General features: G+C 43.5%; 1 protein-coding gene across 1 annotated transcript in view; it reads right to left on the bottom strand.

The window, feature by feature from the left end:
- gria4a (glutamate receptor, ionotropic, AMPA 4a) overlaps positions 1-27156 on the bottom strand; it is a gene marked incomplete at both ends in the record, with an annotated part of 137125 nt that overhangs the window by 1863 nt on the left and 108106 nt on the right. The window contains 3 exons of the mRNA XM_080731165.1: positions 7341-7478; positions 16564-16678; positions 25192-25439. Coding sequence (XP_080587291.1) covers positions 7341-7478; positions 16564-16678; positions 25192-25439 — 501 coding nt within the window. The remainder of the gene's footprint in view (positions 1-7340; positions 7479-16563; positions 16679-25191; positions 25440-27156) is intronic.

The raw sequence follows: 27156 nt of genomic DNA on the forward strand, positions 1-27156 counted from the left end.
GCCAGAGGCTGTGCAAACATGAACAGATCTACACACAGACAGAACAGATCTACACACAGACAGACAAACAGACAAACGCAGAGAGCAGGCAACAATCCACAACAATGTTCAAACGACCCGTGTGTGTTTAGGGTTTTAGACATCTGCATTTTCAACAGGTGCAACCATGCATTTCAGGGCTCTGGGTGTGTAGAGTCTCAACAAGGTATGGTGGAAGACTTTTGGAAGGAGAAGGATTTGGAAGGTGAGGACTTGCGTGTATCAAAACAGCAACCTGGTATCGCCAGTGGAAGCTTGTGATTGGCTGAACCGGAGGTAGGGAGCGCTCCGTTGTGTTCGCCTGGACCGCGCGGAGGTGCCGAGAGCTCACTCGTGTATAGGTTATAGGTAATATAATAGGCCTACATGCGATGTTTCATAACATATAACACAAGAAATAATCATAACACATTCTATATTTATAAGGTCAAGTATTATACTTAATAATTGGGATTTACAAGAAGTTAAGAACCATTATCATAGTTATAATAGGCCTACATTTACAGTAGTTTAGGCATTTTGGTTTGATAAGGTTGTGGGCAGAACAATTTGTCCTTGTTTGTTATTTGACTATTTTTACTTTAATTATAATTAAAGACACTTCATAGTGATTTAGTGATTATAATACATAGCCTATGTCGTGATTGTTAGCTAGATCATATTGTGTTTATAATATAACGCCGGCGCGCCTCCGTCATCTCCACCGAAAACAAGCGCTCCCCCCTCGTTCCATTGTCGGAACCTGGTTGCTGTTTTGATTCACGCTCGCCTGAGGACTTTGCAGAGACAAGAGGGGAGATCTGGGGAGTGGTTTTGGTGTCAGATTTATAGAGAGGGATCGACTGACTATACTGCTCAGAGAAGGTGTGGTTACGTTGAAGAGGGCTACTCAGTGATGTTTCAGTACAGCATGACCGTCCATGTCGGGTTCAAATGTGAAGTATACTTAGAACTAAGTATATTTACTCATGTGCTGCACAGGACTAGCCTGACACTCAGCCTGAATTGACATTTCGTTTCACTAACATGTCTGCCACTGATGTTTGATAGCGAGATCGATACGATCGCATTTTACCGCGACGCGATGTGTGCGGTGCCATGGAGATAACACGTTATTCCAACCAGTTCCTTTCCCCTCCATCAGGCGCCCCGGCTGGCCAGGGGGAGGCATTATTGAGACCAGGATTACTGCATGTTTTTGTGAGGGTATCAACCCTAGGAGACACGGGGAGACCATGCAAACTCCACACAGAAAGGCCCTATCGCCAACCCCACCTAGGGTGTGGGCACTGATGACGCAGAGGGAGGAACACACCCCCAGCAGCACCCACAGCGTCCCCCGGCGGGAATCGAACCCAGGACCTTCTAGCTGTGAGGCGAAGCGCTAACCACTGCGCCACCGTGCCCGCAGGGGCTTCTACTCTTCACGCATAGGCTCAGAGACACTCTGCCACTAGTCTGGGATCACTTCACTTTTCGGGCTTGTAACCGGTCTGGAGCGGAAACCACAAAACGTCATGTTGTAGTACTCAAAGGACTACAATTTGCCGGAAAGATCAAACCGGATTCAGTTTTAACACAAAATATTCCCCTGCACTCAAGGGCATACTTTTAGGGCCTACCTAATAAACTCCTTGATGCGGAGTAGTTTTGCTTTTGAAAAAATCATTTGGTATATGCATCTTTTAGTCCAACCGTTAGCGACTGGCAAGACTACACAAGGCTACTCGAGCATTTTAATAGGGATTGGGGAAACAAACGGAGAACCAAATCAAAGCGACGCCGCTTCTTCTAGTGGTTTCCGCGCTTTAGGCGGAAACCAAACGGCCTGTTGTGAACGAACACCAGGCTTTCTCTCAGAAAGCCTGGTAGGTGAGGTTACTCTGCCACAGATACTGTACAGATTCAATCTCACAATCTGTGTCTGAGCAGGCTGACTTGTGACCCCATGGTCTCTGCTTCATCAGATACTGTTACGGTTGTTGTTCCTTATTACTTTCTGTTCTTTTCTATCCTATCTGTTATGACTCATATCCGCTGCTCACGTAATGCGTGACCAGCAAGATATGAGTCACTCAACAGGATATTGTCGCTGTCGGGTGGAAACCCTGTAAGTCCAAAACGTTACCTTTCAGGAAATGGGAAAATGTGTTCCAATAAAGGATTCGATGTAGTTAATATTTGGTCACAAGCTTGTGTTAATACTTGTCCTTGGTTGAATATTTATATCACCTTCAAAATGTTTCAAATAGTGGAAAAAAAGAAAAAAATACAAATTATTCAAATAGCCGGTCCAAATGCTCACAGCATGTTGTTGTCATATGACGCTAAAGTTTCTCTGGTTTAGGCAGAACCAATGAGAGTCGGAGCCTCGGAGGAGGGGGTGGGTCTAACTTTTGAAAATCACCAGAAACAGTGGAGGGAGGGGGAGCTCAGCCAAAGCTCTTAATTGCTCCCTTTGAACTTCAAAGGGGGTTTTGCACCCCTCGTTAGCATCAAAGACAACAACCTGTTTGATGCCTGACATAGAGGGGAGGGGGAGGGGGGAATGTTTTTTTGTGTACACACAAGTCAAACACAACCCCTCCCACCAGATATCTTGTGATTGGGGAATTTCAAATTTAAAACCCCCCTCCCCTTTGAAATCTCTTGTCAATGGGACAATGTCAGACTTAAGCTCAGCACAGAGTCTGAAATCAGGCTAGATACAAGGTTTCTGCCCGACAGTAACTACACAGTATCTGATAAAGCACTGACCATAGCGATCAGTAGCCTACAGTAGCCCCAGTGTGCTGATCACGCAGATACATGTTGTCAATCCTAAGATGCATCATAAATAATCATAACATACTGTACCAAATACTGAATGCCATTAAAAGGATCCCTGGTTAATACGACAAATATGCCTTAATACATTATAATTGTCCTCTATAACTACTATGTCAAATTAAAAACTCAATATTTTATTTCTTCTAGAAATAGCGAATCTTTCACTCAATAGGGGGAAATGCCCGTCGCAAGTTGATGATGTCATAAAACCATGTGTGGTCTATCCCTATGGAATTTATGGCATGCATGTGCAAAAAAAACACACATTTGAAATATTTGTTTTATGCTCATATTAATAATAGGAAGTATTATGTTTGTTTTTTTATTTTCACATGCATGCCATAAATTCCATAGGGATAGATCACACATGGTTTTATGACATCATCAACTTGCGACAGGCATTTCCCCTATTGAGAGAAAGATGAGCTATTTCTAGGAGAAATACAAATATTTAAGGTGTTTTTTTTAATTTTACATAGTAGTTATAGAGGACAATTATAATGTATTAAGGCATACTTTTCATATTAGCCAGGGATCCCTTTAACTCTTTCTCAGCCTGAACGCACATATACGCATTATTGCGCAAGACGGCCCAGCCTGGTCGCACATAATAATCATACTAGGTGATTAAAAACGAAAAAAAAAAAAAAAATGATAAAAAAAAAAATATCGGCACACCTTTTTTATCACCAGATCGGCTTACCCAACATATCGGCACACCCCATCTGCGTGCAAGGAGGAGGGGGGAGGGCCCAGAGGGGGATGGGTGTTTTTTTCTCATTGACTTACTGTGTACACAGCAGCCACTAGCTTAGCAACATTGACGGAGCCGATTGAAACGAAAATGCTTGGAGTTACGGTACATACCGAGATCATTGATTGTGACCACATTGACGTGCACGAAACGCGCACGCGAAGCTTCCCGGGGGGGGAGAAGGCTCCGCCAAATCGCCACTATATTCCAATGGGGAGCTAGAATCTTCGCTGGTAAGTAAACATTAACCAACGAAAACAAAACAAAAAGAGACACGTGGGATGTGAAGATGTGCCGATGGCCTGAATGAATGAATGCACTCTAGATCATAATACAATAATAAAAATTCCCGGCTAATCTGAGGACAAGCCATTTTAGCGGAGACTGGGAAAGAGTTAAAGGAAACTGCAGCGCAGTCTCCATGGCACCGACACACGTCGTTACCTCGTTTCTTGGTGTTTATCTTCTGCCTATACATTCAAAAGCATTCTATTTTTAAACTCTCTCTGTTTTACAACTCTGATGGCCGAGAAAGACAGAGAGAGAGAGAGAGAGAGAGAGAGAGAGAGAGAGAGAGAGAGAGAGAGAGAGAGAGAGAGAGAGATCTTGGAGAGTTCTTTGATCCGTGCTGACACTGCTGCTACTGCTGCTGTTTATTAAATAGAAGACATTATGCGGATCGTTTTCCCAGACATGGATTAAGCCTAATCCTAAAAGAACATTTCAATCGAGATCTCCATTGAAATCCATTATTCAAGCCATGTCTGGTAAACTAAACCCTGTAGTGTATTTCTCTTTTACACAGAGGGATCCACATCACTGTTCAACAGAACTTGAACAGTGTTAAAAGTTAAGGTCAGTGAACTTGTCAGCAGAATTATTTTTGGTCTGTATGATTACACTGTTGAAGCATGTGCTAGTTTTCACAGACGGCGGTCAAACCATACATGATATGGCTCTAGAATGTCTATGAAAGGTTGGTTTGATATTCAACCGTTCAACCAGAATTCTCCTTTGCACAAAGAAGTGCAATGCAAGATAGAGGGCGCCAGATCCCTACCACTACTTCCTGTTCATCCACAGAGCATTGATTCTAGTTGTTTTCTCCATTAGATTTAAGTGCTTTCTTTTCACTTTTTTCAACTTGTATTACTTGTCAAAATACATTTTATTTGTCTGCCTCATCATTTTACCATCCCAAGTAATAAAAGTTGAAAAAAGAAAAAAGAAATCTAATGGAGAAAATGACTAGAATCAATGCTCTGTGGATGAACAGGAAGTAGTGGTAGGGTGTGACTCAAAGGGATCTGGCGCCCTCTATCTTGCATTGCACTACTTTGTGCAAAACGAGAATTCTCGGATTGTTTAATAAAAAGCATTTTTATCCTGTTTTCCCTCGGATTTCCTGGTTTTCCCCCTCTAGTGGAGAGTTGCGTCATCTCAGTCATCTCCTTTCACTAAAGTGAACAGAGATGACGCGACTCTCCATTAGAGGGCTCTGGGAAAACCAGGAAAATAAAAATGGTAAGCAGAAATCTGTTGGATAAAAAATGCTTTTTATTAAACAATCTGGGTGCAGCATGTAATTCTGGTTGAACGGCATCATTTCGGAGGGAAATAAGACTTGGGTAAGCACTTTATTTTTTTTTTTAAATCTGACGTCTGTAGCTCAAACCGTTGCTCTTTGTCTAGCTCACGAGAAGCCAGGTTGATGTGGAAGCATGACGGACATGACCGTCATGTATTCAGGGCTAATCCCAGCTATAGCTATTGGTACAAGAATGAAGTAAAATACAAATAAAGTACCGTTAATATATCCATTTCTAACTCAGAGAGTGTACACTCTCAGAGCCAGAGGTAAATGAAATTAATTATAAAACCCTTTTAATAAATGTTTTTACTGTGTACACGTTTCAAGCCTGTACTTGGACATCACTGAAGTAGCAACTCTTATGAGGTGTTTTAGTTGACCAGTTAATCGTTATCATGGCGTGTCCTGATTAGGACGTTTAATGAAGAGGAGCACAACTCCAGCCCTGACACTCCACTCAGTAAATATTTCCAGCTAACATCCCAACTGAACATCCAGACACTTCACTCTGTTGCAGGGGCGTCACAAGGGGGGGAAAAGTGGGACTGAGTTACTAGGGCCCAAGGTGGAGGGGCCTTAATTATTTTATACTTTAGCTATTGAAAAATAGCAGATATAGTGTGTGCCAGCGGCTACGTCATTGTAGTCCTTAGCGGCCATTTCTTGGGTCAAAACACATGTGTTTCAATTGTTTGATTGCATAGAACTAATGCTATAGTCTAATCAGAACACCTGTGTAAGGCTGTGTTTACCCAAGAAATGGCCGCTCTTAGAACTACATTTGGCACATCCTATACAAGCTCACAACGCGGCACTTCCGGGCGCATTGCGAGCTTGTAGATCGGCTATTCTCGTCGATCGTTCCCCCGAGAAACGGCCACCTTCTACTAATTCTCTGACGGCCTCTCTCCCCCCCTTTTGTGAACTATTGACTGTGGCGCAGTGAGAAATCCAGGTTCCGTGTTTCTTTGCTGTCGGGCAGAAACCTCTTATCTCCAAATTGTAACTTTGTGTTTTTTCATAAATTAACGCCCTACTCGATCATATACTACACTAACTACAGCATCACAAAAGCATCGAAATGCGGCGCGAGGCGACGCATTTTAAGCTTGTCGATCAGCTACTATCGATGTTTTTGAATTTGAATCCTGAAAATTCTAACCGTTTTGGACATAATGAGGTTTCAAACCTGACGAAGACAAGTTGGAGATGTTGAGCGTGGAGTTGTGCGTCCCCACTACAAGGCTGGGTTCTGTATTATTATTATTATATATTTTTCATTCCTAGCTATAGAGTACAATGCAGGTGTCTAGTCAAGAGCATCATCATCATCATCATCATCAATCATCATCTGCAGCCAAAGACGATGGAACCAAATCTGCAGTCACACAAAACGAACCCCAGTCTAGACTGGGGTGAAGCGCACTAGATAATGACAGTCATAACAAACACAAATCAAAAGCAAAGAGAAAGAGAGAGAGAGAGAGAGAGAGAGAGAGAGAGAGAGAGAGAGAGAGAGAGAGAAAAAACGATGAATTCAATCAAATTTAACCCATTTAGGCCTGGGATTATTGAATGCTTTAACTATTGAAAAATAGCAGGTATAGCTTTTAAATCTACTATTTTTGAAAAAAGTTGTGAAAAATAGCGCATCTACAAGCTCGCTGCTGTGACCTTGTAGATCTGCTATTTTTTAATAGTTAAAGCATAAAATAATTAAACGCAATAGTGTGCCTTTTCTGAATGGGTTAAACAAATCTATAAATAGAAATGGAGCTCTCAAAGCAAGGAAAAACAATCATAACAAAACAAAACGACGAAAAGACGACGTTGGTTCCACAATGCTTGACCACATACTCAATAACCACGGACAACATGTTATAGCGCACGGGGCAACACATCATCCGGCCGCGGCGGACATCTACATCATGTCACATTACAACGAACTCTAACAGCCACCAACAACCATGATTATCACACCCCGGGCTAACGGGGCAGTCAGCGCTCTAAATCCTACCCCTATATCTTGACCCCCTCGGAGCCGTACACGTTGTACCCCTCCCTATAAGTGGCTAGATTCTGGGTGCTGGGGGAGGGGCTGGGGCAGTGAGGGGGGCTAAGGTCCACCTTCATGCGCTTGGCTTCGGCCCGCGACTTGTAGCAGAACTCCACCAGGGCCACCAGCATGGCGAGGCCCAGGCCCCCCACCAGGATGTAGAAGACGCCCGCCACGTTGGACAGGCTCAGGGCCTGGGACGACTTATCCTGGAGGATGGGTGAGGTGAGGTGATGGGGGCGGTGGATGGGTGGGTGGGTGGGTGGTTGGGTGGTCGGGGGGAAAGTGAAGGGGAAAGGAGGAGGAGTCGGTGGGAGTTGGAGATGCAACATGGGTGCCCAGGGAGGAAGTAGGTTGGGGTTAGGGTGCAATGGGGGTAATTAAGTGGTTAGGGTAGGGCGCAAGGACATAATTAGGGCGTTAGGGTAGGGTGCAAGGGAGTAGTTAAGGGGTTATGGTAGGGTGCAAAGGGAGGAATTAAGTTGTTAGGGTTGGGTGCACGGGAGTAATTAAGTGGTTATGGTAGGGCGCAAGGCCATAATTAGTGGTTAGGGTGCAAGGCCATAATTAGTGGTTAGGGTGCAAGGCCATAATTAGTGGTTAGGGTGAGGTGCAAGGGAAGAATTAAGTTGTTTGGGTAAGGCGCAAGGGAGGAATTAAGTTGTTATGGTAGGGCGCAAGGGAGGAATTAAAGGGTTAAGGTAAGGCGCAAAGGAGTAATTAAGGGGTTAGGGTAGGGTGCAAGGGAGTAATTAAGGTGTTAGGGTAAGGTGCAAGGACATAATTAGGGGTTAGGGTACGGTGCAAGGGAGTAATTAAGGTGTTAGGGTAAGGTGCAAGGACATAATTAGGGGTTAGGGTACGGTGCAAGGGAGTAATTAAGGTGTCAGGGTAAGGGTGCAAGGACATAATTGGGGGTTAGGGTAGGGTGCAAGGGAGCAATTAAGTGGTTATGGTAGGGCGTAAGGGAGGAAGTAGATTGGGGTAGGGCGCAAGGGAGGAATTAAGGAGTTGGGGAAGAGTGCAAGGAAGGACAGGTAGGGTAATGGTAATGGAGGCGGTAAAGAGAATAGAAAGAGGGTGGGGTACAGGGATACATGAGGACACAAGGTTAGGCAGAACAGGAACACGAGAGAGACAAAGGACACAAGCTACTTGTCACCAGCATCATATCACTACACTGCCACTACAACTACTATGACAGACACTGCTTTAGCATCGTTCTATTCTAGTACACATTTTTACAACTGATTCCACAACTACTCCACACATGCACGTCACAACATGGATTAACAGCTACTCAGAACATGTAATCTTAGTTACAAACCTAAGCAAAAGCATTTTAAGATCCAACTGCAGGCCTTTGGTGGAGCGGTGGCCAATTCTGATCGACTGCATAAGGCTACTACGGTAGTATTCAGATATTCAAGCACATCTCTGGGAGCTTCAGTGAAATTATAGATCATAACAGCCCTCTCATCTATTCTTAAATACACTTTATATTTCTGATGCTGTTTCAACTAGAGAAACTGATGTACATCTTATTGGGAAAATATGCTGAACGTATGAATTATTAATAACAGAATTATCTCATTACAAGATGCTATTTCCAGCCAATAGCCACATGTATGTTCTAAGAATGACACAGATGCAATCGCTATAGCATTCATTAAGACTTTATGGGTCAGTGCATGAGATCAAACAGTATAAAGTCTTCAGTGTAGTTGTTAATGTGAAGAGAAGGCATTGAATGTGGCCAAATCAGTGTATGGCAATATCCACTATGTTTAAAAAGCTTTGGCTGCATCCGATATTCAATACTGACATACTATTTAGTATGCAAAAAATATGTCTCCTAAACACATCTTATTATGACATGTCCAGTAAACAATGTTTAACTGCAGCTGCCTGTCGACCATTATGGAACTACAAGATGTGTGTTCAGTACCTCTGCTTTGCCACAGGATGGGGCACTTTCCCCAAATTCCAAACCTACTATTGTGTATGCACTCAAAAGCATGTTAGACAATCACAGCTACATTTAAAGGGATATTCCACTTTCAAAATAACTTTTGGTCATTTTGTCGTCTAATCAGGCTTTTGGGAACACCCTGGACAGTTTTTAGTTTGCTTTATTCAGTATTTAGATATTTGATGTAAATGTTATCAGGCCCCTCCTCCTCCAGGACCTTTCCCCATACACACCCATTGTAACTCAATTTTAACCACGATAGATTCATTAAAAACACTTATTTGTTTCTGGTGACTCATACGCATCCTAATACGTGAGCAGGCCGTGTTCTTTCAATAAAAGTTTTTTGGAAAAAATGGAGAAAAAAAATTAATACAATAAAAATACATTAAAGATAATTGAAAAAGGTTATTGAAAAAACAGGGCCTGCTCACGTATTAGGATCGCATTATGAGTCACCAGAAAAAAAAATGTTTTTAATGAATCTATCATGGTTAAAATGGAGTTTGAAGTTACAATGGGTGTGTATGGGCAAAGGTCCTGGAGGAGGAGGGCCTGGTAATATGTATATCAAATATCGAAATACTGAATGAAGCGAATTAATAAAGACAATTGTGTTGTGTGCGTGTGTGTGTGTGTGCGTGCGCGAGCGTGTGTGTGTGTGCTCGCGTCTTTTCAGGTGTGATGGTCCTGCTGTAATCAGTCGCTAAGTAGTCGCAGGTGTTCACGCTACATACAGACAGACAAACACAAACACACAAAACTCGGCACAGAAGCGGCTGGGCAGCTAAGACAATAGCACACTGAGTAATATGTAGCATATGTAATTTCGGATGCGGCCGTTGTGCTGTGCAGTCAGCGTATAATACTGAAGATGAACTGAGATGGTTGTAGTGTCATATTCTGGAAGGTGTTCAGGAATGCGTTTTCAGGCTTATAGCGTTTCTGCGTGGTGGGGTTGGGGAGGACGCAGCAGCATGAGACTGACCTTACTTCCTGAGTCCTTGGGTCCGCACTCTCCCTTGTCATACCACCATTTGTTTTTCAGTTTGTCTAAGACGCCTGCTTCGCTCAGTTTCAATACTGCGAGGTTTACCGGGGTTCTTCGCGTGTAAAAATAACATAAATAACATCATAGGTCATGTTATTTTATGTTATTAGTATATTATAGTCACATTTGCATTGCATAGTTTAGTCACACAGAAGAAGAGCACGTCTTCAAACAAAGAGCTAAGTGACCTAGGACGGGTCCCACTGAGTACATGTGTGTACGCTCGTTGTTTTGTGGGGCGGGGGGGCTGGGGGGAGCGAGGGGCTATAGGGGCGAGCTACAGACATATGAGTGGGACCCGCCTTTGTCACTTCAGGTAACGCACCCATGCTGCCCCCGGCTGTCCCTTGTCCCCAAACGGACGTCGGAGGTCAGAAACCCTAAAGACAGGACTATTGGCTTACAGGCTTGCTCTGTTCTGACTGGGCAGCGAGAGAGACGGGGATACAGCGCTGGATGGAAGATATGGATGCATCAGAAAACATCTTTTCAAAAGAACCCTGTAAGCATGAGAGTGTCGATTCGGGTCCATTCGTACACTCTCAGAGTTACAGACAGAGGATAGGCATTCTTTGATTTGCTATTGTTGATGTATATGGGTTTTCACTCACATTTTCCTTTATTTTCATTCTCTTTATATGGTGAACCTGTACACTCTTTTAACACACGGGTGACTAACCGGTCCTTTAGGCCGATTTTGAGATTTCAAAGTGCAATAACTCTCCCTGTGAAGGTCTCAGAAATGTCCCCTTCCATGACTTTTCCTAAATACTCAAGATATATGTTCTCGTTTTTTTTCCCCTTCTGAAACGTTTCCTAATTATGAAATAAAATACAATTATACCACTCTGACGGTAATTATCGGCAGAATAGACCGCTCTCCCCCAGTTCTCCCCCTCCTAAGAGAATGCACACGTTTAGCGCTCCCGTTGTGCGCCTTTGTTCAAGGTAATGGATCATTTGCATTTCACTGTCAGCTTAGCAAAGACATTAAAACCACTACCTGGAAATGTTTTATTTCATAAATAGTAATATAATATTAATTATGAGAATCGCTATGGTGTATATAATGTAGGCCTATTATTATTTTAGCCGTGCATGAGCAATCATTTGCGGGGAGATGATGCTCTTGCTGACCGGGAGAAGTGCGACGCTGCTGCCACTGCACAGCGTGTTTCTAAAAGCTAAGCATCATTTCAGCTAATAATACATATAAAGAACAACTGGGTGATCTATAAGTTATCGGCCAAAATTAATATCTTGTATAGATATGCCTAGGTACACGGCACACGCTGCGCACACGCTGCGCCTGTTCTGTCCGAGTGGAGACGGCTTTTAGACGGCACGCATGTCACGGTGACATGGGTGCGATCAAACAGTATAGGCACCCGACACTTGTGTCCTGCACGTTTAATTTCTATGGATAATCATTTGCTTTTTATTGTTACATGCCTAAGCAAAAAACACTACGTGAACATTTTACAGAGTGAAGAGAATGTGAATTATCTCTCTCTCTCTCTTTCTCTCTATATAGGCCTATAGATCGCATCACCCTGCAACGCTTTGTGCCGCGTTGTGCAGAGTTGAACAGCGCGATGGATATAAATAAGTGTCAAAGACTCAAAGTGAACTTTTATATTACTCCAAAGGTGCAGAGATTGTTGACAAAATGTTACATAACGTCCATCATAGGCTATTGAAGTGGTTTGTTTCTCAACTCAAGTGAAAACTAAGAGATGCACGCAGGCTGACGCAGCACAAACCAGGCGCCGTCAGCGCAACAATAGAGTTGCGCATAAAAGCCGTGAATAAAATACATTTCTACCTTTAAAGTTTTCGGGGTCCGAGAAGAGTAGTCCTATGAACTTGTGTCTTGAGTAGTGAGTAGGCTACAGTAAAGCAGAGAAAGACATAAGACAACAACTCCAGGTATGAGGAGTCCTTGTACAGGAGTGGGACAGGACGGGATTTATTTATTTATTTATTTTTAAGATGTGTTGAGTTTTTGTTGAGTTCTGAACGCTTCGGAAAGGTTCTGTTTGGCTAAGTTATTGTATTTTTCGTTTCCTCTTATTTAGCTTATTATTTTCGTTGCTTTATAAGTTGTGTTTAGACCATTCTTTATTTGTTATTTCCCTTGTTTATGTAATTTCTTTGTTAACTTTGTGTTGGGCCACGGCTTCGCTCGCCACGGCTTCGCTCTAGTGAGCCTACTGATCAACGTTCTCTTTATAATTAACTAACTTATATCAATTTCTAGTAATAATAATAATAAAGTCGGGACATATATGAAAGCTTTGCCAAACAAATGTTTAATTATATAAGCTCACAAACTGTGTGGCTTTGGTGAGCTTGTTGTCCCGTCGTATTTTGAGAGGTCAATTGAAATGCTAATTCACATTTGGAAGACAATAGAACCCCCGCCGGCAGCAGGGGGAGGAGGTGTTGCGCAGCTCGGCCAAAAGGGAGAAAATCTAACGGTCTAAATGAACGGTAAATGCAGGCGGAGGGGTAGTTTTTTCAGTTCAGTCACCCAAGTGTTAACATTTACTGTATCCTAAACCATGTAGGACAGGCACTCTTTGATTTGCTATTATACTTATGTATTTTGGGCTTGTAATTACAGTTTCTTTTTACTTACATTCTCTTTATATGGTAAATTTGAACACTTTTATAACATATTACTGTATCTTAAACCATGAATACGTAGGATACACTTTATAGCTTCAGCCTATTCCTTTTGATCACCTCAAACAGTGCTACTGTTCTCTTATGCTTTTGTGGATGTATGACTTGTATAAATGTATACTTGCTACTGTGAGTTGATCATATAAACTAAACTAAACTAAACTAAACTAAACCTGGAAGGGTCCTTTTGGAACCCACTCTAAGAACCCTGAGGGTCCCTGGACCCCCACTTTGAGAAGCACTGTGATACAGCATATGAGCTTATAGGCACAATATTCCATCTCTCATTACGCCCTTGATTTTACTTTTCTACCATAGAACAGGAAATAGCTGATATATTAGCTTGTAGAATTGCTATTGCTATTTCTAACATAACATTTTGGCAAGTATGAATGTTTTATAATTTCTTATAAAATCCCTAAATTCATGATGGTTCCTGGCTGCCTGCACCTCATAACCCGGGGCATTCTTTAAAAGACAGCAGGGCAACTGCTGTTATTTTGACTAAATTGCTATTGGTAATGATTCACGCACATTGATGTCTTTTGATCGCCAATTATGTGAATTGGGTGGGTGGGGGAAGAGTTAAATCTGAACGTCTGAATTAGTGTGGATCGGTCGTTCATTTACATTTCAAAAGAGTCTGTGAGGACAACTTCGTGGATAAAACATTTATTGAGGAACGCCAATCCATTTGAGAAAGATAAAAGACAATCCGAGTGCTGTCTTGAAAACAGAAGACTACAGTCAGCCGAGCTACAGTGGTTACAGGACTGTCTCTTATCTTAATTGGAAGTTAATCTTAATTAGTCTGTAATTGCATGGGGATACTATCATGTATTGATCTGCTATGGGCCTCAATAGGCTCTATGCACAGCAGCCATTTTGGAAAGAAGTTGGGTTTCTTCTCACTTCCTTCAAAGTGTTACCAATGATACTAATGAAGGCTCTGTTCCATTTCATGTATGACAGTGGTTCTCAAACCTTTTATTTCAAGGACCTCCATAACTCTGAGAGTGTACAAACGGAACCAAATTCCGTTTGTACACTCTCAGAGTTACACACCTTTTAAGGGGTCATTTGGAACCCCCAAGGAACCATGAGTGTTCCTGGACCACACTTTAGGGCCTTTAACACCAGCAAAGAACCGGTTCTGGTTCTTTCTCCCGCCTGTGGGATGAACTAGAGGTGAGCTTTTCCACCGAGAACCAGAGTTGGTTTCCGAACCGTGAAAGTTGGTTCCCAACGAGAACCACAAAATCCTTGGTTCCTCTGGTTCAATCATGGTTCAATCTGGTGGAAACGCAAGCCGGTTCGCAAGAACGAACCAAGGTTCCAAGAAAGTTGAACCGGCACTGGTTCCACCGGCTTCGACTGCTCTCTTCGCATTCAATCCGACTTTTTCACCATTTCTCAGACGTTTGAATGCAGAGAATATGCACTGGGTATCCACGGAGGAGTATCCTCCGTGGATACTTTGAAGTACGCATGCGCCGATATCTCTCGCCTTGAATATTATTCCCCTCAGGGGAATCGAACCCAAACCGTGGGTTTGTTGCATCCGTGCTCTACTGACTGAGCTAATGAACGGATGAAGTGACTCCTTTTTTGTGCATTTATCTATGACGTGGATAGTGGGGTAGATGTTGATAGTGAGGGACTGAATATTTACTATTCTGTCCATAACGGCACATAACTCGGTAACGCGGCTGAGTGGGATTGGGCGCCGTTCCCACCGTTCGTCGCGGCAACTCGGCTCGCTAGCGCTCGCCTCGGTGGCGACTCACGGGGGTCATCGGCGCCCAATACCGCGCCGCTCCGTCAGGGTCAGTGGCGTGGAGCGTTACACTGGGGAACAGAGCACACTTGGCATCTGGTTCGAGGCTGGGAGTCACCTCAGGTTTTATTTTTGCGCTCCTCTGAGGTTGACCACTAGATGTCGACATTTTACTACTAATATCTCTGCATTGGTGAGTTATTGGATACTGAATATCCAAGTATCCTGGATACTTTCTGCATTGAAGAGTCTGAAAGCACGTGAATATTTCGCATTAAGTGCGTTGATATCATTAGAAGCAGGTGCTGGTTCTGGTTTCTTGGAACCTTGGTTTGTTCTTGCAAACCGGCTTGCGTTTCCACCAGATTGAACCAGAGCCAAGGATTTGGCTCTGGAACCACAAAAACCAAGGATTTTGTGGTTCCGGTTCCGAACCAACTTTTATGGTTCGGAAAACCAACTCCGGTTCTCGGTGGAAAAGCACACCTCTGGTTCATCCCATAGGCGGGAGAAAGAACCGGAACCGGTTCTTTGCCGGTGGAAAAGGCCCCTTTGAGACCCACTGGTGTGGCAGTGTTTCCAAGGGGGCCAACATGCACAATATCAGCACCTCGACTCTGTTTGACCAGAATGGAACAGAGCCTTCATTAGTATCATTGGTAACACCTGTGAAGGAAGTAAGAAGAGACCCAACTTCTCTCCAACATGGCTGCTGTGCCTCTAGCCTATTTCACATGAACCGTTCTTCTGTCCATGTCAACTGGTTTACTGTATGTTCTTCACCTTGCATGTCCACATCTCCCGCTGTTTTGTTTATCTCTCCGTCCTTCCCCACTCTCCCCCAGAGCTGCCGTCGTACTGTAGAATCCTGAGTGTTAATTTGACTCTGAGAGGATACAACAGGAGCCAAATGGTTCCATTCCTTTCCTCTCGTAGTCAAATGAACACTCCGGATTTTACAGTGTTGTGCGGGGAGGCAAATATTCCTGCCTAGGTGGTACAATAATTCCTCCTTGCTGTCTTTCTCTATATCCGTCTCTCTCTCTCTCTCTCTCTCTCTCTCTTTCTGTCACACTGGATGGCGTTAAAAACTATTTAAAGGTCTTTATCAGACTGGGTGGACCTCATTGGATATGGTTTGCAATATCGTAGGAAGCTTGGGAGATGTAAAAGAAAGACAATAAAATATATAATTTACACTGCTTTCTGGGCTCCTGACGTACCTTTTGCCCCTGGTGTTCATTTGAAGGAAAAAAAAAAAAAAAGCGCACAATTGTTAATGATACATTATGTAATGATTGCTATTAAGAGTAATTTTCTCCTGAAATTACTCTCTGAGCAACGGTCTTTGTCTGTGGTGACTCACAGAGATTAAGCACCGCTCCTTTGTCAAACTGGGACGGCAAGAAAAGAAGAAAAAAAAAAGCCACCCACCAGGGACAAGAGGTGTCCTTGACACTGCCGGCTTGATATGTCACTCTTGCTGCCCCTACAGTTATCCGCGACTCAGGTTGACCACTCTCCCTTGAGGCTTCCCGCACTGGTAGTATATCCACTAGGGGGAGTAGTAGAGCGCCATGTAAAACTATCCTCCCTGACCGCTTATTTGCGGCCGTTTTTTTTTCTTTTGCCAGGGGGCAGATGCGTGCGTTACGTACATCCCCGCGTGGTGGTGGGGAGGGGGGGTGGGGGCAGGGGGCCTGGGAGAGGGGTAGGGGGGGGTAAAAGGGTACTACTCAACCCCCTTTGCCCCCCCCCCTCGATGGTGGGGTTGGTTGGGGGGATGGGCAGACAGTGAGGGCTAACCTTAGAATCCCCGCCCCCGCTGCCACACTCTCCTTTGTCATACCACCACTTGTTTTTCAATTTGTCCAACAGGCCCTGCTCGTTGAGCTTGAGCACGGCCAGGTTGACCGCGTTTCTTTAAAGAGTGGAGGAAGAAGGGAAGGAGGGACAAGATAGATAAGATAGTTTGAGTCAGAGCAGAGGAGGGAGGGAGGGAGGATTGAGGGAGGGAGGGGGGAGGGAGGGGGGAGGATGCACGGAGGGAGGGGCGGACAAACGGGACGGATGCGGTCCAACAGCGAAAAGGGAGAGGGTTTTGGGGAGGGGGAGGCAGGCTGAGGGAAGAAGATGGGTTAGTGGGAGAAAAGGATGCACCCTGGACAACTCTCTCTCTATCTCTTTCTCTTTCTCACTCTCTCTCTCTCTCTCTCTCTCTCTCTCTCTCTCTCTCTCTCTCTCTCTCTCTCTCTCTCTCAGTCTCTCTCTCCCTCTCTCCGAACAGGCACGTGCACACATAGACATCAAAGGGGGCCCTTTTATCTGTCTGCAAAAAACTGCCCTCTCCAGACCATGAATGCAGTTTATACCACTTTTTGTGGTCACACGTTCAGATACTGGATTCTGATTGGCTTAAAACAGTGGTAAATCAGTCAACAACCTTGAGTTGGCTCATGGACCCCGCCCATGCACTGTTGTGTTGCAGTTGATTGTAACTAAATAACCTTGCAACTGTGTTTTCTTTCATTTATATGGTAGAAGTGGCAGAAAAGCAATTTACCATTTGAGGGTCGTGGGTTGTTGGCTGATTTACCACTGTTTCAGGGTTTGGCTACCCTGAAACAGTGGTAAATCAGCCAACAACCCACTACCTCTCATGGTAAATGGCTTACTTTTTACAATGGTGAAAGAAATGCAAATGCCCTCTTTCCATGCCATACCTGAAGGCAGCGTTCAAGAGAATTGCCTTGTCCAAACTCTCCTGAATAGAAATCCAGTTTTGACTTGATTATAGCCTACTTCAGTTCAATCAGGGGGAAAGTTCCGCCGATTTAAAATGAGCCCAATACGGAACTAAAACTTCCTATGATTGGCCGCTAGTTGCGCTGTTTTCCCCCTGGCCGGTTGCAAAAAGAATTGTTCTACTTTGGATCCCATTCATTTTCCCCTTTCGTGTTCTAACCTTAATTAACATTTTCATGAATACTTTATTGTTCCTATCGCTAGTAAAGAATTGCCTTTCAACCCTAACCCTAACCCTAACCCTGTATTTCGGCTCCGACCACATTCTCCCATGTATCCCTGCGGTTGCACGCGACCGTTGGCAGCCAATATCCTCCCCCGTTTGCATTTCAATCTATGATGGCAACACCCATGCCAAGGACCCATATTGTGTCATTTGCGCTGCATAGAAACCAATGGCTTCGCTTTGTCCATATCTTTTATACAGTCTATGAGTTCAATGTGTGGTATCAAGCACTGAAAATAGCCGACCTCCAAGCTCACAACGGGACGCGTTGTGAGCTTGGAGGTCTGCTATTTTCAATATTTTCACAAAAAAGGCCCTTTTAGAAATGTCAGCCCCTGCTCAGCCCCTGCCTCTCTATCATTCTCTGCACGTCCCTCTCTCTCTGAATGTCTCTGTTTAATGCTTAAGGTTACAGCATATTCCAAAACGAACTAAATTACGTCTTCGGCAGGTCAACGAGAGCACAATGACGTCATTGCAGGTGCGAAAGAACCTCGCCGTTCGGGTCCATGATTCTCTAACTAACCAAAAACAACCTCTCGTTTGTATCTGCAGTACCATGCAGTAAAAATCCACTCGTCCTAGACAATTTGCCCTCCTGGCTCCCAAACTGTGGAATAAACTCCTGGACCCTGTCGCACTTAGAACTACAGACTCACTCCCTAGCTTCCACCGTGGACTGAAGACTCACCTCTTCAGACTCCACCTAAACCCATAGCACTACTGTAACACTGACCTTCCCTCGATGACCACACATGAAGCTAGATAGTTTCTCTTTTTTTAAGACGTTTTTAGAAGATTAGGTGCGCGGTCTACCTATGTTATTCTTTTTTCTAGATTAATATTCCTATGCATTTGTTATATTGTTGTTGATGTACTGACATATTATCTTGCTTATTATATTGATGTATTACCTGCTTATTCGCTTTGGATTAAAAGTATCTGCTGAATGCCTAAACTGTAAACTGTAAACTGCAGTATTACCATGAATGTCTCTGTATGTCTCTCCTCCTTATCCCTGCTGTATACCATGCAGTAGTTTCATGTATGTCTCTCTGTCTTGGCTTCCCTTGCTGGTCCCCAGCAGTACCATACTCTATTATAATGGGTCCCCAGCAGTACCATACTCTATTATAATGGGTCCCCAGCAGTACCATACTCTATTATAATGGGTCCCCAGCAGTACCATCCTCTATTATAATGGGTCCCCAGCAGTACCATACTCTATTATAATGGGTCCCCAGCAGTACCATCCTCTATTATAATGGGTCCCCAGCAGTACCATACTCTATTATAATGGGTCCCCAGCAGTACCATACTCTATTATAATGGGTCCCCAGCAGTACCATACTCTATTATAATGGGTCCCCAGCAGTACCATACTCTATTATAATGGGTCCCCAGCAGTACCATACTCTATTATAATGGGTCCCCAGCAGTACCATACTCTATTATAATGGGTCCCCAGCAGTACCATCCTCTATTATAATGGGTCCCCAGCAGTACCATACTCTATTATAATGGGTCCCCAGCAGTACCATCCTCTATTATAATGGGTCCCCAGCAGTACCATACTCTATTATAATGGGTCCCCAGCAGTACCATACTCTATTATAATGGGTCCCCAGCAGTACCATACTCTATTATAATGGGTCCCCAGCAGTACCATACTCTATTATAATGGGTCCCCAGCAGTACCATACTCTATTATAATGGGTCCCCAGCAGTACCATACTCTATTATAATGGGTCCCCAGCAGTACCATACTCTATTATAATGGGTCCCCAGCAGTACCATATACTCTATTATAATGGGTCCCCAGCAGTACCATACTCTATTATAATGGGTCCCCAGCAGTACCATACTCTATTATAATGGGTCCCCAGCAGTACCATACTCTATTATAATGGGTCCCCAGCAGTACATACTCTATTATAATGGGTCCCCAGCAGTACCATACTCTATTATAATGGGTGGCTAGGAAGTGTGTCATCCACATAACATCATCTCGCTCATCATGTTCTTGTCACCTGCTGCTCGCATGTTAGCGTCCCGCTAGTCTGCTGACTGTGTGTTTGTGAGTGTGTGGGTGCGTGCGCGCGTGTGTGTGCAACCCGTTCTCAACCCTACTTGTGCGTGTGTGTGCGTGTGCGTGTGCGTGTGCGTGTGCGTGTGTGTGTGTGTGTGTGTGTGTGCGTGTGCATGTGTGTTGCTCACACCCCTGGAGAGGATGACCTCCAAACACATATCAGGGGACATAGAAGGCTAAAATAACACGTTCATGCTGGGTCCGTCACATTCCTGTTTATTCTGTGCTGCGTCTCTCGCCATAGCTTAATATAGCAACCCTCTCTCTTCTGCATCTCCCTCTCTCTCTCTCTCTCTCTCTCTCTCTCTCTCTCTCTCTCTCTGAAAGGCTGTAATCAACAACGCCCCTCTCAGCCCAAAAGGTTAATTCAAACCGTCTGTCCGTTTTGGTAGTCTGTCCTCGTGTCTTTCCGCCTGTCTGATAATCTTTCACCCTGTCAGTCTATACGTGCGCACGCATAACGGGCCACCCATGCCAACTATAATGTGCACCACTTAGGTAAGTGGTGCACGCGCTTAGGTGCACCACTCCTTATGGTCTGGCTATCCACTTGAGTTAGAATGAGTTTTAAATCAATATGGTAACACTTTACTTAAAGGGGCCCCACCATGATTTTCAAAATATATATATTTATATAAATATTGGTCCATAATACGGTTTTATACAGATTTTAGTCTGTCTCTAATTCCAAGCCGTTTCAGATGCAATAGCAAATTGCCCTTTGTTGGCAACGGGGTGCTGTCTTTGGACTAAAATTGGAATGATACAGAGAAGATTAGCATGGTACCACGATGAGAACCATGTAGAGTCAAACCAATTCACGCCAATTTTAGCACCACTTTACCTCATGGTTCTACCTCATATAGTCTCAATAGAATATAGCCTCCCAAAAAGTACCGGCCCCTTCTCAAGATAAGCAAGGGGCCGATTTCAAAAGAGAACTCACTGAAATGAAAGGTAAGGCTTAGAGTTAATGAATGTTTTATTTTGGGCTGGAAGAGACAATGGGAAGACAAAAAAAGTAATGAATCCTATGAAGCCCTGTAATTGCATTATAATGCACTATAAATGCAATTTTAAAGTATTATGGACCCAACCTAGTTACAGTCACGACATTGAACATTTACTGTATGTCAAAGAATTGGGAACTACTGGGCCAGTGCTAATCTCAAAAAAGATGTAATGCTACTTCTACTATGCATTCTACTATGCATTCTATGTGGAATGCCCTACCAAAATCCTTTAAAGATCTCGATTCCCAACCCAAACTCAAAACCCTTTTTAAGGATATGTATTGTATTGAACTGCATGTATTATTAAGTATTACCAAAGGACCGAGTTAAATGGAACACGATGGAAAAGGAGTGTTTTGTATTATCTTTTTTAGCATAATCTTTGTATTACTAAAATTTGAACGATACAGACAAGATTATGATTGACTCTACATGGTTCTCACCGTGGTTCTCTAATATTCTCTGTATCATTCCAATTTTAGCCCAAAGACAGCGCCCCGTTTCCAACAAAGGGCATTTTGGTATTGCATCTGAAACAGCTTGGAATTAGAGACAGACAGAACATGACATTTTCAATATCCGAGTGGTTGTTTAGGCTAAAACCTGTATAAAACCGTATTATGGACCAATATTTATATAAAATATATATTTTGAAAAGCATGGTGTGGGGCCCCTTTAAAGTATTCCCTAACCCTAACCCTTAATAAAGTATTCAATCCATCCATCCATCCATTCATTCATCAATCAATCAATCAATCAATCAATCAATCAAAAACAGAGGTTTAGAGAGAGACTGTGTCCTCCAGGGTGACCAAACAAGCAATGAACAATTGCATCCAAACAGGAGAGAGATAAGAGTTATCACAATAACATTCATGTTAATACATTGATATTAATGTAAAACAACGCAAACGTTAAAACAAAAGCTGTCATACCCATAACTGACCTAATTCACCCCAGGCTAACAATCCATCCATAATCATCACAGAAATTATTATAATCTCAAAGGAGTGCTCTAGTTCTTGCAAAGAAAGGGGGCGGGCCGGCCTGACGTGCACATTCCCAGCCACGTGCACACTCTTGAAGGAAGGTTTTCCGGTGGTTGGGAGAAGCCAGAGACAGCCGTGGATGGTCCTGTGAATGTCACGGGGGCGGGCCAGTAAAAAGGAACTATCCACCCGCTGTCTGTCACTTTTCCCACGGAAGCGGAAAAGACCTTTGTTTACGCGTTGGAACAACGATGGAGGAACCCTTGTAAGGTGAGGTGGATTTGCGGGGGACGCATCTTTGGCGTGACGCACAGGGTGAAGTTATAGAACAGGATGTGAGTCGTTTTGTTTGGGTTTTGGCTCCATGAGGCGTACGATGTCAATGTTCACCATAACAGACTTGGAAAGAAAGAGAAGAGCTCGTTAATAGGAATTTGTTGAATCTTGTCTTGTTATCTTGTTGAAGCAATAAGCTACGCGAGGCATGTGGTTACCTGGTATTTTATAACGGCTGAGAGGCATGGTGAGACACGAGGCGAAGCCAAGTGTCTCCAACCCTCTCAGCCGTTATAAAATACAGGTAACCACATGCCTTGTGTGGCTTATTGCTTTTCTAAAGTGGTTACAATATGGCAACATGAAAAATCATAGACATGTACCAATTAAGACTGCTCTATTTCACTAATAATTCACTACAAGGTCTGCAAGAAAGTAGTTCCCAGCTACAAGAAAGTAGTTCCCAGCTACAAGAAAGTAGTTCCCAGCTTTTTTACCAACAACACAGGTGCAGATAATTGGTGCACTGTGGAACACTGTGGAAAGAAATAACACACCTGGGTTTGATATGATCTGAATCAAGGTGTGGATTATAGTCTCATATACCACAGCAATTAAAGGGAAACCAGCCAATCAGAATCAAGGAATGGAACTAGCCGTTTTAGAATCTACATTAGACACCAGTAAATAAAGAATCCACCCATTCTAACAAGCTAACAATACTGGTGTCTGGTGAAGAAAACAAAACCAGACAATCGATACAACAATTCATATCTCTGAATCCTATATTCCTTCACTGGAACAGTGAATTTTGAATGGAAAATCTGTCTTCTACTCCCTTTCCTCGTCTTTTATCATTTTTAAAAAAAAAATCGGACAAAAGTGTATGCACACCTTGTCATGAATCCAACCCCAATGTACTTCAATATGCTGATGACTTCTGCGTTTCGGTGCCCAATCGGAATTCAAAGGTCGTTCCAAATGATCGGCTGAGATTGGCATTGGATGGATGGACGTTACTGATTCAAGTACAATTCAGTCAACATTTCTTTTTTTTTTTTTTTTTTTGGTGAATTTACGTGGGATTTTTAATTTAGTGTTCAGTCCCCCCTTTGGCTAGGCCCCTCTACTTCCTGCTTTCTCACGTCCTGTTTCCTGTTCTTCTATAAATTCAACCCTTGTGTGGCTCTGGGTGTCATGGCAACAGTCAGGCCACACCCAGCAGTGGACAACTGGTCTAACATCAGGCTAAACATCATCATCATCATCATCATCATCATCGTCATTATTTTTATCATTAAATACTGCTGCATTGTCATATATATCTGTAATATGTCTGTAACTGAGGATGACATGAATGAGGACACAGTGGTTCTCAAAGATGGGGTCTGGGGACCCCCTGGAGCCCCCTCACGGGCTCCAGGGGGTCCCCAGCAAAATGAATGAATTTAGCTTTGATATTATATACTTTGGCGATTCATAAATCGCTGATCTACAAGTCCACAACACGTCGCAACGCAACACGTCGTGAGCTCGTAGCTATTTTTGAAAATGTTCGATGAATCTAGAAAGACGTTGGGGGAAATTATGGAATAACGTTAACAACGCGAAACGCCTCTTACGGCGGTCCTTGGCACAAAAACCTTATCCGATGGGGGGGGGGATCCGTGGTCAAATACATATTAATTGGGGGTCCTTGACATGAAAACGTTTGAGAACCACCAACATAAGACAGTCAGGACAGCAGACACAATGGACAGATTTACCTGTACGGTGGTCCTGCGGAGAAAAGGGGGGGGGGGTTAGGACGACACAGCAAGGCTGGGACAGAAAGGACAGGGGACTGGTGGGGACAGAAAGGACGGGGGACTGGTGGGGACAGAAAGGACAGGGGACTGGTGGTGGGGACAAATGGCACAGGAAGACACAACGATGGAGCTAACGGCCTCTATGTCAACACACGAGGGGAAAGAAACAGATCGTCGCTGTCGGGTGGAAACCTTGTTATGTCCAAAACTGTTCCTTTTTTTATTGTTGAAAATAATCATGATAATAATAGTGGAAAATAGACGATTTACAAGCCCACAACACATCGGATTGCGACACATTGTGGGCTTGGTGATCTGCTATTTTCACTACTTTTTGTGTGACACTAAGATGAAGTATACATGATTTTTTTTTTAAGTTAAATTTTGGAGATAGGAGTTTTCCGCCTGACATCAAAGAGATGGATGTGTGACAAGAGTATCACAATAAAAATGAATATCATCTCATACCCACTAAGACACACATATCAACCAACGTCAAGTGAAAACCTCGTAACTCCCTATTTTCTCCCAAATCTTCGATTTCTTAAACTGAAAGGCGGCATGTTCTTATGGTCTCATGAACGCCAATCAAAAGCCGATCAGTCGATGTAGTTTAAATATAAACATCAGAAGGGATAAACTTAGGTCCCTTAATTCACCCTTTGTTAGCCTTCTGGTTGGTCCCTGACTGACCAACCAGCAGGCTCTATCTGCCTTGTCCCGCCCTGGTTCTGCCTTTTTTATGTTGAATTTGCTAAAACATAATTTTTTTAATAAATAAAAACATTTAAAAACATGAGTCGCACGAGTCACTATACTGCCACTGAGCAGCTCCATTTTACTGAAACCAAGTTTGAAATTAGAATTGAACACACAGAATAACAATACGAAGCCACTGAATTAAAATGGTAGTGGATTGTAGTGTCCCACCGAGTGTCCCACCAAGACACAGCAACCAATGGGTGTGAAGAGTGGCGGGACTTGACAAAGGGTGAATTCTTGAAAAAAGTCTTGCCTCTCGATTTTTTGCACCCAGCTGGGGACACACACGAGGCTCTCCTCCGACAGCGGCGATATATACGTCACGTCAATAGAAACAGAAAACGAAAAAACACATCCGCTGGCATTAAAAAGGCACAGTAGGGTAGGTGGAATACCATAGCAATAGTACAGTATCGCCCGGCGTACGCGGGGTCACTGCATCCTATTGTTACACTACTCCACCCACCTTAACTGTGAGCCTTTCGGGGTGGCGATCCCGTAGCCTTTGGAGTCCAGGTTGCCCCCGACTTTCATGGTGTCGCAGGGCTTGCGCTGCTCCGTGTACTCGTTCATGGTGGACTCCAGGAGGAAGGCGTACTTCCCCTTGGACTTGCGGACGCGCGCCACGCCCTCGGCCGTGGTCTTGGTGAAGACGGTGGGCTCGGCCGACTTCATGTACGACCACATCTTCTCGTAGACGGCGATCTTGGACCGCTGGGAGGGAAAACAAGAGAGAGAGAGAGAGAGAGAGAGAGAGAGAGAGGATCAGGGACGTGCAGAGAATGTTAGAGAGGAATTTCTAAAAGGGCCTTTTGGTGAAAATATCGAAAATAGCAGACCTCCAATCTCAACACTTCAGCTATTTTCGGTAATTGATACCACACTGAACTAAGCATAACCAAGTCAATACTGGAGATGTGGCGTAATGACATGGATTTCCACACATGTTCTTTCAACATGAGACGCTGCATTCAAGTTCAGGAGAGTTTGGACAAGGGAATTCTCTTGAATGCTGCATTCAGGTATGGCATGGAAAGAGGGCATTTGCATTTCTTTCACCGTAGTAAAAACTGCATTCATGGTCTGGAGAGGGCACTTTTTACAGACGGATAAAAGGGCAGGGGCTCAAGCCCCCTTTGAAGTCTATGTGTGCACGTGCCTGGAGAGGGTAGTTACAGAAGGTCCACATGTTTCATCTTGGATGATGAAAAATAGGCTGGGGAGTGCTCGCGGAGGAACCAAACCGAGTTCCTGCTTCTACACAAAAAGTAGGTGGTGCCAAGACTTATTTTAACTACCGTCCGTAACTGGAAATCCCCTACCCCTCCTTCATACACTCACTGGTTGAGAGACACTTTGCACTGTCTCAAATTGGAGAAAATCAGACTCTCACTAAAAGGCTCCCCCAAGACGGTTGCGAATGTATGGGGTCCATTCCTTCAATTTGTCAAAAAATCTGAATCCATTGATATGAGGGGTGTGCTGTCCTGCTATGCAGGTTATATGTATATCATAGATATAGATATATGTTTTTTTTTGTCTTGTCTGTGTTCATTTACTTGGTTGTAACAATCTTCTACTTTCCTTATCCTATTTCTGTATTGTTTTGGGTGAAAATGCAATCCTTTTATCATTCTTGTATATTTGATGCATGTACAAAAGAAGCTGCTACTCAAAAAAAGAAAGTAAAAAAAAAAAAAAAAAAAGGTAGGTGCTGCCCCCAGAGGTAAGAACAAAGGGGAATCTTGATACATATTTTTGTTTATTTTTCTACAACCAAATGGTTCCCAGATTGATACGAATACAACTGGTGACTTTATCAACTGTATCTCTACTTTTTGTTGTTTACATCACCCTCGGACGGGCTTTGACATCATTTGTCTTGGGATTTATTGTGCCATCTCTCCCAATTAATGAATTTCCATCTCCCATTTGGTGTATATTCCTTCTCTCAGAAAAGGATAATAGATAATAAAAGGATAATAGATGTGTTTGTATCTCCTAACCTCCTCAGACAAGCTTTCTTCCAAACTGCATGGTGTGTGCGTTACTGGCACCACCACACTGCAAACTGTGAAAAAGCACTGAAATTGTGGATTTTAATTAGAGGCCAAAGATATTTAGTATTGGATAATTATACTGATCTCAGCTAGTTTGGTCCATTTCTCTTCAAACAACATGATTCGGACTGGGTTTGTGCCAAACATAATTGATTAGTAATCTTGGTGAATTGATTGGGACAAAATGTGTTTTCTCCACCAATGAATATGGTCTTCGACAAGGCATGGTGCTGTTTGACTTTAGCCCCATTTCCACTACAGGGCCGAACCAGAATTAGAACCAGAACTTTCCAGAACCAAGGACTTTCGAGAACCATCCATGTGCACACACCCATGTGCGCGACCTTGGGGTGTCTTACATGGTTGTTAAA

This window comes from Nannobrachium achirus (assembly GCF_963921795.1).
Source record: "Nannobrachium achirus genome assembly, chromosome: 8".
Lineage (NCBI taxonomy): Eukaryota > Metazoa > Chordata > Actinopteri > Myctophiformes > Myctophidae > Nannobrachium > Nannobrachium achirus.